Source organism: Aspergillus flavus, chromosome 2 (genome assembly GCF_009017415.1).
Source record: "Aspergillus flavus chromosome 2, complete sequence".
NCBI lineage: Eukaryota > Fungi > Ascomycota > Eurotiomycetes > Eurotiales > Aspergillaceae > Aspergillus > Aspergillus flavus.
Window position 1 is genome coordinate 4,461,082 of NC_092409.1, and position 11,428 is coordinate 4,472,509.

General features: G+C 48.8%; 3 protein-coding genes across 3 annotated transcripts; all 3 read left to right on the forward strand.

Moving 5' to 3' along the window:
• Window positions 1–600: 600 nt before the first annotated feature.
• Window positions 601–1,302, forward strand: F9C07_2345 (peptidase M24, structural domain-containing protein; the record flags this gene model as incomplete). Its single annotated transcript, XM_041284892.1, has 1 exon — window positions 601–1,302. One exon carries the CDS (start codon window positions 601–603, stop codon window positions 1,300–1,302), a length of 702 nt encoding a protein of 233 aa, XP_041143254.1.
• Window positions 1,303–1,914: 612 nt separating this feature from the next.
• On the forward strand, window positions 1,915–5,736 carry F9C07_2344 (putative lipase/esterase; the record flags this gene model as incomplete). Its single annotated transcript, XM_071510944.1, has 9 exons — window positions 1,915–2,189; window positions 2,296–2,486; window positions 2,540–2,624; window positions 2,679–3,189; window positions 3,260–3,662; window positions 3,736–3,851; window positions 4,350–4,548; window positions 4,653–5,424; window positions 5,490–5,736. 9 exons carry the CDS (start codon window positions 1,915–1,917, stop codon window positions 5,650–5,652), a joined length of 2,715 nt encoding a protein of 904 aa, XP_071363942.1. The 3' UTR covers window positions 5,653–5,736.
• A 3,486-nt stretch (window positions 5,737–9,222) lies between these two features.
• On the forward strand, window positions 9,223–11,185 carry F9C07_2343 (uncharacterized protein). Its single transcript, XM_041290060.2, has 4 exons — window positions 9,223–10,033; window positions 10,097–10,535; window positions 10,589–10,783; window positions 10,837–11,185. Exons 1-4 carry the CDS (start codon window positions 9,951–9,953, stop codon window positions 11,125–11,127), a joined length of 1,008 nt encoding a protein of 335 aa, XP_041143256.1. The 5' UTR covers window positions 9,223–9,950; the 3' UTR covers window positions 11,128–11,185.
• Window positions 11,186–11,428: the final 243 nt, after the last annotated feature.

Here is an 11,428-nt window from a genome sequence, read left to right on the forward strand (position 1 = left end):
CCTGGGCCTTGGGATGCTCATGAGTACTCGTAGTCAAACACAAATCGGAGAACCGAGCAGCATGGCGATTCTTTTTGACTAGAGGAAGACTCTAGTAGACTGTAGCGATACAGTATTGTAGTTTATCATAATACTAACTACGCTATAAGCCTACACCGCGGATAAAGCGGAGATAGTGACCACTCTATCAGTAACCCCGCGGAGTTCTCGATCAGCAAATGTCACACTGATTCCGTGGGAAATAGAAGATGTTCGTTGACCTTGTGTCTTTAGTTTGGTCAGATATACTAATATTTGAACAGGGTTAGCTCCAGGATATTCCCTGTTAATATACCACAGTCACCAATGCAGGTGGGAAAGCTTGATATCGACAGGACTATACCGTCACGAATGCACCAACGAGAGGGACCGGAAAACGATTACTTCTTACCCGAACAAGAGACCCCGCATCGACGCCCCGCACCAGATAGAATGACAGGATTCCTGTTGACTTATTTTCGTAAGCTATGTTGTGACTCATTATCGGCATATAAATACTACACTATCCCCAAACCCCAAACTTGAAGGCCATCACAGCAATTCCTCCAACCCGAGAACACAATGTCCGGAAACCCTACGAGTCTAGAAACAGATGAACGGGCAGCATACCTGCTAGACGCCCAGAACAAGGCCATCCAACTCTTTGACGAGATCGAGCGGGATCTCCTACGCTCCGGCGTCGGTGAAAAGCAACTAAGCAACGAGATCTACGAGCTGGCCCAACGACACGGAGTGCGAACCCACTGGCACAAACGGGTCATTCGCAGTGGCCCCAACACCTTGAAACCTTTTGCTGAGAATCCCCCGGATCGCATCATCCAGCCCGATGACATCCTGTATGTCGATCTAGGACCCGTCTTCGAAGCCTGGGAAGCGGACTTCGGGCGCACCTTTGTCCTTGGAGACGACCCGCATAAGAAACAGCTGCGCGATTCGCTCGAGCCCGTGTGGAATAAGGTCAAGTCGCGCTATCTGGAGAACACGGATATGACCGGCGAAGAGTTATATGAGATTGCGTGTGATGAGGCGAAGCAGTCGGGGTGGGATTTCGGTGCTGATATCGCTGGGCATATTGTTGGGTCTTTCCCCCACGAACGCATCCCGAAGGATAGGGTTACTCTTTATATTGCTCGCGGGAATAATCGGCCGATGACTTCTCCCGGAAAGGATGGGAAGAGGCATCATTGGATTTTGGAGATTCATCTTCATGATCGCGCTCGTGGACATGGTGCTTTCATGGAGCAGCTTTTGACTGTTGGGTGATACTGATTTTCCGGTTGGAGAATGGGTGTGTAGGATGATGAGATGATTAGAAATTTTGTGTCTACAATACTTGAGCTTATCAAAAAATATGGCCGGCTCCGGAGTCTCCCTCCATTGAATATTTCGTTGATTCCGGACACCGCAGCCGACAACTGGATAGCATATGTAACTGGCCTATAAGCGATGATTCTCATGTGTTGGAACGAGACCATAAGTAATCACATCTTCGGTCATTGTCAAAAGTAATGGAGCTATGGAATCCCTCATCTACCATAAGCATCGACTGTTTTGTTGAGTGATTTCATGAGAGACTCTGTCAACGGATATTGAACTTTCTACAAAACGTCAACGAAGTCCAGCACTCTCAGCAGCTTCAATGTCGAAGCGTCTTCCTGTTTATTCGAAACTGAGCCTGCCTCCAACACTATTCCCATTGAGGAAAGAATTAGGTAGTATCAAAATATGTGGAGTTGAGTACTCCACAGCAAACTACTCCGCAGGCACGAGTTATCATTGCCGAGAAGTTGACTCCCTGTTTATCTTAAATCCTCTTTACTTTCCTTACATGGCTTGATAGGCTTCCTGCGACTTTTACCGTTCCCAGAGTCAATCATGGCACGATTTTGGGGGTCAATTGCATCAATATCCCTGCTGGCAACCGCTTTTCCAGTCTGGTCCCAGCAGGTTTCCAAAGTCCAGTCTGTTGGTGCCTCTGTCTGGACCAGTAGCGGCCTCATCGTGGGCCATGCAGCGCCTCAGAGATCCAATGTCTCCGAATACCTGGGAATTCCCTACGCTACGCCGCCAACAGGCGATCTGCGATTCGCACGTCCAGTAGCATACCATTCCAATTCTACTGTGCGCGCAAGTGCCTACGTAAGTGAGGTGTTAGTGGTTTGTAAATGAGCTTTTCAGTTAACCTTTCCATAGAGCCCGTATGTGGAATCAAGTCCTCCAGCTGATTACTTGAGCAATAACATTTCTGTACACCAGAGACTGTCCTGCCAATATTGGAACGACCCCCGATGATTACCCCGGTTTTACTCTCCAGGCCCAAAAGATTATCCAAACATTTGCTCAGCAGTTAGGCACGCCTCAGAGTGAAGATTGCTTGTATCTGAACGTGTGGACCAAGCTTACAGCGCCTACCTTGAAGCCCGTGCTCGTCTTTATCCACGGAGGTCGTAAGTACATATCCTTCTCTTTTGCATCTTCTATAATGACTGAAGTCCTCCAGGGTTCTCCTTAGGTGGTGCGCACAGCCCATACTATGATGGTCAAGTGATGGCCGACGAGCAGGAGGTAGTGGTCGTAACTTTCAAGTCAGTTGTCATTATGAATATCTATATCCATATCCATTGACTAACAATCGAAAGCTACCGATTAAATATCTTCGGTTTCTCTGGCGCACCGGGGTTCCCCCAGAACGTAGCGATACTCGACCAGCGTCTCGCAGTGGAATGGGTCCATCGCAACATCGAAGCATTCGGTGGAGACCCCAATCGCATCACAATCTTTGGGCAATCAGCCGGGGGCGCATCGGTCGATTACTACTCCTACATCTGGACCGAGAAACCTCTCGTCAGCGGCTTCATCTCCCACTCAGGAACAGCACTAAGCTTCAAGCCCAACACACCCGAGGAATCAGCCAGCTACTTCTACCACGTCTCTCAAACCCTAGGCTGCGGAAACAGCACCACTGCCACAAACCACATCATCCACTGCCTCCGCCAACAACCCTACAAATCAATCCTGAAAGCCGTCGCCAAAGTCCCAACTGCGTCTTCCCCCGTCCTCCCCCAACCCGTCTTCCACCCAACAGTAGACAACATAACCATCTTCAACAACTACGCCGAAAGATCAGCATCCGGAAACTTCACCCACATAGTCAGTCCCAGACCTCCAAATCACCCCCAACAAGAAAGAAGCAACTCATAACTGACTCTCTTCCCCCCAGCCATATCTGGTAACCAGCAACGCCAACGAAGCAGGCTACTACCGCGTCAGCGCCTACGCCGCTAACATCTCCCACCCAGACCCCGTCTGGAACCTATTCAACCAAGCCGCCTTCACCTGCCCCTCGGGCCAAACAGCAGCCCACCGCACCGCAGCCGGCGTGCCAACCTGGCAATCGCGCTACTTCGGTGACTGGGATAATCTCCGCCTGTACCCGTCCAGCGGCGCATATCATGGCATCGATCTCCCCATGGTCTTCGGCACTGCGAGCAAGATCAGCGGGATAGCTGATTCGGAGAAAGAACGCGAGTTCGCAAGGTATATGGCGTCAGCGTGGGTTGCTTTTGCGGCTGATCCTGCGGATGGATTGAGTCGGTTTGGGTGGCCGAGGTATGATGAGAATGGTGAGTTTGGTTTAACCCTTTCCTTCTTTTGTTTCTTGGGCTTTGGGGATGGGAAGCTGATTGTGGTTTATAGAGGAGACGCTCGTGGGTCTTGCTTATGGGAATTCAACCGCGGCGAGGTTCTTTGTTCCTTCGGAGTTTGAATGGGGTTGTAAGGAGTTGGATGGTGGTACGATGCCTGGGAAGGGCGCTTTTTAGTTAGGTCTTGGTGGGTTGATTACCTTGTCGTAGTTATCACGGACCTTAACTTGGGGGTTCTATTGTGTGTCGTCCTTAATAGAATAATAGAGATCCTAGTAATATGAGAACCACATACTTCTACCTACACCGAGGCAAATACTGCGCATATACTACATAGTATATACCATAGGTAGTAACTTCAGTATACCTACTACCCAAAACAGAAATAAACGAACCAACCAATCAGTAACCAAGAACCCAACCAACCCCCCCTCATTGGACACCCGATTTAGAAGTATGGTGTGTACTAGTGATCATCTATACCTCGGGTGTACGCGTAAGACAGTGCAAAGAAATAGGATTTATAAACTTATCTAGTAATCCCAAGTACCGAGGTGAAGGTGGGGTATTTATCGATTAGTGACTGACTATCTTAGGGACCCCAGTTATCGACCAGCACTACTCCGCGCAGTTCATGTAAATTCACACAACTCTATTGAACGATAGCATACATTGTACATACATATTTCTTTTCTTAACGTTGACGAAATGGCCGATTTCTCAGAATATACTACGCCCATTGAAGAATGGCTCGTGTTGGAGAAATCACTCCCGAAATTCCCGGAGGATATTACCGCGGAGCAGTTGAAGGCTGCGGCGAATCGGGATCGGGAGGCTTTGGCTGCGAAGGCTATGGTTGAGGAAGGTAGGTTTGTTGTTTCATTTCCATTTGTACTGTCTATGTGGTAGTGGGTTTCGGGGGGGGGGGGGAGTGTTGAAGAAGGTCTAAAGCTTACGGATGTGAAACAGGTCTGGCATCGCAGGTTTCGATGCAAGATTACAAGATCCCGACGCGGGATGGAGAGACGCTGGAGGCTCGCACTTACCGGCCGTCGTCGGTGCCTGCTACGCAGCGGTTACCGGTCTTTATCTATTACCATGGGGGTGGGTTTTTGATGGGCACTTTGAGTTCGGAGGATGCGATTTGCTCGCGCGTTGTCGTTGCCCAGGTGGCGGCTGGATCTCCAGTGGTGGTTGTGAATGTGAATTACCGTCATACCCCGGAGTACACGTATCCGACCGCATGGAATGATGCGGAGGATTCCTTTCACTGGGTCCATGACCATATTGATGATATCAATGGCGAGGCGGAGAACGTCGTCGTCGGGGGTATCTCGGCGGGGGCCTATCTGACGGTATCTTTGACACTGGCGCAGAATATCGGGAAGGATGTGTCGCTGGCTCAGAGGCCTAAGATCCGTGGCCAGGTGCTCATGATCCCGGCTCTTGTGACGGAGGACTGTTATGCGTCGCAGGTTGCGCGGCTTCGCGATCCCTCCGTCTCGAGTTATGTGGGGTGCGAACATGCGCCAATTCTCCCCGTCAGCAGGATGCGTTTGTTTATGAAGTTGCTCAAGCCGGCTGTTAATGGGTCGGAGTTGGAAACTGATAGACGGGTCAATCCGGGGCTTGCGACGGCGGATGAGGTCAAGGGATTGCCGCCTACAACGTTCGGGATCGCAGGGAGGGATCCCTTGAGAGATGAAGGGTTGTTGTTCGCGATGTTGCTGGCCGAGAATGGGTGAGCAGATCGAGCGGATTGCCTCGCGTGTAAATGATTGACCGCTGACGTGTCGTGTTTCGCAGGGTGCCTACCGATGTTACTGTCTTCAAGGGTCTACCACATGGGTTTAGACGTTATGGAAATAAGCTGTCTGCATCGAAGAAGTGGGATGAGGTTATGGCCCAGGGTATCCAGCATGCATTGAGCGATCCAGTGCCTGGTGAATTTGTGATTAAGGCTCATTGAGTCTCATGTCAAGATGGATTGACCGTAGCATGTCTTACAATGCCGCGCGTAGGGCAGGAAATAGAGAGACTAGTAACACGCGGTATTTTATTTCCATTTGCTGATCGATGGAGACGGCGTTCTCCGTCGATAGAGTAATCGGAAGCATCGGCTTCGCTGTCCGAACGCACGCACGACGTGAGGGATCGGCAAAAGCCTGTAAATAGTAACCGTTGGCCTTTCTGAGGCCCGATGAGCGACAAAAGTCCGTCGAGTTTCTCATTCTGCAGGGCGTGAAATGAGGAGCAGGATGATTGCAAACGGTACGTCAGGGTGTCATGTTGATTAATTGGCTTGGTTTGAGCCACAAGCAGGGAGTCCGGGGTGTGGCTCACCTGAACTGCGGATTTCACACAGCCACAACCATCAATCTCATTGGTGCAAGAGCTGTCAGCCCAGGATCTAGCGGCTTACCCTGTTGACATGGCGATGATGCACGGTTGCGGTTTAGTTCCGTGGAATCACTTTCTTCTTGAAACGTTCCATGTGGAGTGAATTGTTGGGATCGGCCGTATTCGTCTTAGTAAATGGTCGCCTATTGTCCTGAAGTAACGCCCAACCAAAACTTAATGCGGCGAGCGAGAGAATTGCGGCTGAGCATATGGCGTTGGAAATCATTGGTGGTATCGTCTATGAGCCACCTGTACTGTGATCTCTTCATCGAGGATCATCATACTGTATAGCCACCGACTGTGGTAGCACGTTTTTCTTTGGTGGAGAACAACAGACTGGCCTGGTGGGACCGGGCACGGTGTCATACTCCGTACGACTTGCTAGGAGTGATACCAATTTGGATTTATCCTAAAATGTGCCCGTTCGTTAGCACCCAAGTATTTTTGCCAGGCGCTAGTTTCATCTTTCACGTAGTCTGGAAGAGGTAGTTTTGTGTGTTTACGATTCACGCAATGGGAAAGATATCTGGCCTAATTTCCAACACAGAAGGCCCAAGCGTCGAGTCCCTCCCCTCGGAGAAAGGGAACTATTCCAACACTATGGAAAGCTTGATTTGCGATAATTCCGCGTGGGAAGGTACTTTGCATGATGCCGGTAGATTTCCATTGCCATTGGCACTGGCCTTGGCCGATATATGAAGCAAAGAGATCGCGCCTCTCGCAGCTCTAGTCCCTAGGCGCAAATAAGGAAATTATAGCTGTGACATAGGAAAGAATATATGGTGACTTTCAAGCAAGTAGATGACGCTTTTACGGTCCAAATCCAAGCGGGTTCTCTTGGAGGGTAGAGCTCGTTCCATCCAGGCGAGCACTGTGACATAGGGCACCATTGGCCTGAGTCGCTTCTGTGACGCTCCCTGTAGTGTAACCAATCCACAACTGTTGATGTGAGGGGTACCTGTGTGACAGTGAGACCGTCTCTTCTCGCTATGTACTTCAGTGCGTCCGTTTCCTTCCCACTTTCGACCAACCACTTTAATCTCAATTGCACTGGCTGTACGCTATTCATTCGAAGGCTATCATATCGAGGCGCTGCCCCCGGGATGCTAGTAATTAATCGAGATCGACGCAAGGGCGATTGGGGTCGTAGCGTGCGTATCTCAATTTCTCAAAGCCCAGCGGCCCGTACTTGGGAGCGGTTTCCGCCACTTTTAACCTACTTAATATGTCGTGTACCACATCAGTTGGGGAGCAAGATGTTGACTTGCCGCGTCCACAGATTGGAGAAGTCCAGATTCTGTTGATATTCCTCTCGTTTGATGAAAGGTAGTTGGAAAAACCACTGGTGCGATGTTTGTTGAGATGCCAGCCTGAGGAACCGTTGTTGTGGTTAGGTTATTAGAGGACTGCCACCTCTTTATTGGCCTGGTTTCAGTGGCATATAGCGGTGGCTTAGCCAAGTGCGGATGAGACAGCCACAGCTGCCGGTGAACAAGGAACTTCATGGTCTTGGAATGCAAGTTTTATAAGGATGTTATGCTCGGTGACATGGTGGCAGAGAGCGGCATGTGTAACTGGGGACTTTAATTGGGGGGTTGGATAATATAGTATCGACCGTATCTTTGTTACATGATTTTAGCTTTCAGTACAAAGGGAAATATGCATACCATATTAATAGAAATGCAGGATGGCTGCTTTATCTCCTATATCTGTTCTGCATGTCGAGCCTACTATATATAGTACAGAAGGGAAAGGTGACATCAAAAGAGAACATCGCCAGTCTTTTATGAATAGGGACATAGACAGAGTACAAAGCCAATGATCAACCACAACAATGATCTGGACAAGAAGGGGGTTGTGGAACGTTGCGGTGACTGCCTACAGTGCCCAGAGCTGTTGCTCTTGTCTATCTGTCTGCCTAGGGTGAAGACCCATGGAACGCGTAACTAAACGGACTGCAGACATTAAATAACCTTATAGTTGCCCTATCGATGCTAAGTCCTAACAGATGGGGATATCTAGTCTCCTAGCGACCCCGATCCACACACAATGGTATTGAAATCTCTCCTGCCCACTCCGGAGTACAATTCTGATGACTATCTGGCCGCTAGTGATCTCTGATCTATCATTCCGTTCGGATTGAGGGGCTTTACCAGTCAGTTTGTGTCCCCATCAGGGGTTAACCATGGGTAAACGAGACCAGGTCCGGAGTACACAAGCGGGTTAATTAAGCCAGAGTCCAGACACAATCCCCGAGGATTCTGGCCCCATCGCCATTTATATTGTCTTCCGTCTCACAGGTTGAGATGGGTCCTCGACCCACTTGGAGTATACGCCGGTTCAGGAGAATCGAATTTAGTGGCCCCCAGGGCCTCAGGCACCCGGTAGGACTCGGATGTGATTGTTTGGAACTTTGGATACGTTACTCCATACGGGACCACTCCGTAATTTTTGAGGGAAAACTTCAAAACAGCCTGAGCAGAGCCTTTCTTGGCTGGCCTATACTTTGGGACGGGAAGTAAAAATGGTAACAATAGAAAACGGAGACCCAGTTCCTGGTGTAATAAAGTGTAAACAAAAATAAAAAGAACTATTAATAATAAACAATAAAAAGAAGAAAAAGAAAAATATTGACGGGGAAATTGGTGGTTTTTACCGTTAACTGTCAAGCCAAGTGAGGCTATTAACTCCAGAGTTCCTTCTTTTTTTTTCCCCCATAAGAGAAGGAGAGTATCTGTACATTTGTATACAATCACATACTATTCGACTCTTCCGCGTGTCTGGATTGTTTCTGTCGATTTTCTTTTTTCTTTCTTTTTTTTTTTTTCTCCGCCCCAAACCCTTGGACACCACAAATTCTCAACCAAACCAAACAGAAAAAATAAAAAAAAAAGCCCCTTCTCCAGACTCCAAATGATCGGTGGTTCTGTCAGTCAAATGACTGCGTAATTGCCGGCGAAGAATAATAAAAATCATTAAAAAGGGAAACGAACCTCTCAACTTCTCCCGCAGCTTGAGGAACCGACCTTACCTTACCTAACCTAACCTTTTACTCCTCATTCCTCGTGATTACTGGTATTATTATTCCTTCTCACCCGCATCTAATCGGCACTCCCCTATATTCAAACCACCCATTCCTATCGTCCCTCGTTCGACCACCACCCACTTTCGTTTCCGAATTCTCTTTTCCCACCCCTTCTTGATTCTTGGGGGGTTCAGTCAACCCATCAGTCGCTTTTAGTTGACCCATTTCCAGCCACTCGCTGAGAAGGGTCCTCGCCTGACTCTGCATGTGCTCAGCCTTACACCAGTCCTGAACGATCAATCGGAGTGTGCCTCTCCGCCCAACACACCAACTTTCACCCGTGGCTTGGCAACCATCAAGCCTCCTTCTCTCGAAGGAGATTCCCAAGTCGCGCCTCCCCGTCCTCGTTCTCTATTGTCCTCCTCGGCCCATCTTCTCCCCCGACCATTCATCGCTAGGCTGAAAGAGGCTGTGGAGGCTTGTGCCTCAGGTCATCGTCGAAACCGCCCGGTTCGAGATCAGACCTCCTAAACTGAAATCCTCCCATAGGATCGTCTAAAATAAAACTCTCCGACCCTCCTTCCCCGCCCGTGGTTTTCGGTTCCTAGACTACTTTTCTGCGTTTTCGCCGCCATACGGTGGTCAGAGCCGTCATATTGTATCCCAGAAGCGAGACTCCGGCGGACACGAGCTCCGTAACGGAGCCTATTGCCAAAATTCAGACCAACAATTCACGCGCCTCCCTCCTTGGGGGTTCATTTGACCCGGCATTTCGACGAGGCGGCGGTTTTCGAGGGCGAGAAGGGTATGCAAATGTGCCTCCGCACCCTAAGAAAAGCAAAATGTATAAACCAAATTCAATGTGGACGTGGTCCTTCTGTATTGTGACCCTTTTCCAAGCAGTCGTCACACTCGCTCTAGAATGGTATGTGCTGTCACTGCGGTTCCTGGAAAGATATATCGCTGATGCTGACGGGGTACTTTGTAGTTATGTATTCGCAGACTTCCAGCTCAAACTCAAGGAGATAGCCGTCAACGTGACGGCATCCAAAACAATACCGACCTTTTTAGCACTGTACAGTTTCGGTTTTGTCTATGAGTTGGTACTGGTCTACGATGCACTGCGCCTTAAGAATACCATTCAAATCATCGGGCTGTGTGTATGCAACGTTGGTCTACTGATTTACGGTGCCGTGCAAGTGGAGCAAATCAAAGATGCGATCGGAGTCTTGAATGACAATTCAGCCATTGACCCGGCTGTGTGGGGACAGATTAAGCCTTTTCTGATTATTATCCCATGTGTTGTGGCCATGGGCACGCTGCTGATGATGATCGTTGCTTGGAAATTATACGATGAATTTGCGTGGTCCATCTACAAGCACATCAGCGCTGATCTGCGAATGAAGCGCCGATACCTCACATATCAGGTTTGTTGTGAACCACCCAGTGGATAAGGAATTCTAGCTGATTGAACGGGCAGATTTACATTGCGCTCCTCAAGTTCGACTTCTTCTTCTTCCTTGGTTTTACTGTTCAGTTCGTGGTCATTGTCACTAACCGGCACGATGCTGAGTTTGCACTTACTCTGGCGGCTATCCCGGTTACGATCTTGATTTTGTTAGCTGCCGCTCTATTCGTTCGGCGCGAAAGTTCTGTTGGAATGATCGTAATTATTGTACGTGTTGAACGGTCACCCATCTGCGAGAAGTTCTCTAACTATTATCATAGCTCCTCTACTTTGCTGCGCTGGCGTATTTCTTGTTCAAGCTGTACCGCATTTATGACAAGAACACTTACCAGGAATACCTCCAAGCGCAACGATCCTTGACATTCTTCGCCGTCATCACCCTCGTTCTCATCGTTATGACTATCATCAACGCTTGCATGTGTATGCACAATTTCCACAAGGGCTTGAAACCGCACGTGAATAGGAAAAAGGCCCGCAAAGAAGCGGAGAAGACCACGGAGTTGTCTTCAAACATTACTGGCCAAGTGCCCAGTCGGATGGAGATCGATTGAGCTCGACCATGGTCGGTACAATTTTATGATTTCAAGAGAACGACCTTTCGGTTCAATTGTCCATATAGAAACAACCAAGCGCTTTATCGGGACACAAATATCCACGTTATACGTTTGCGAGCCGCGTACAATTCGCTCTTATATGTCGACTTGGATACTGTATTTTGAAGGTGTTTCCGGGATTTGCGATATGATACCTTTTACTGCATTGATCGATTTTAGCTCACGATTTCCATTATCTTCTCCGTTTGCTGTCAGGGTTTCCCTTTTTACTTCATTTCTCTTCGTCGCCCTTCCACAT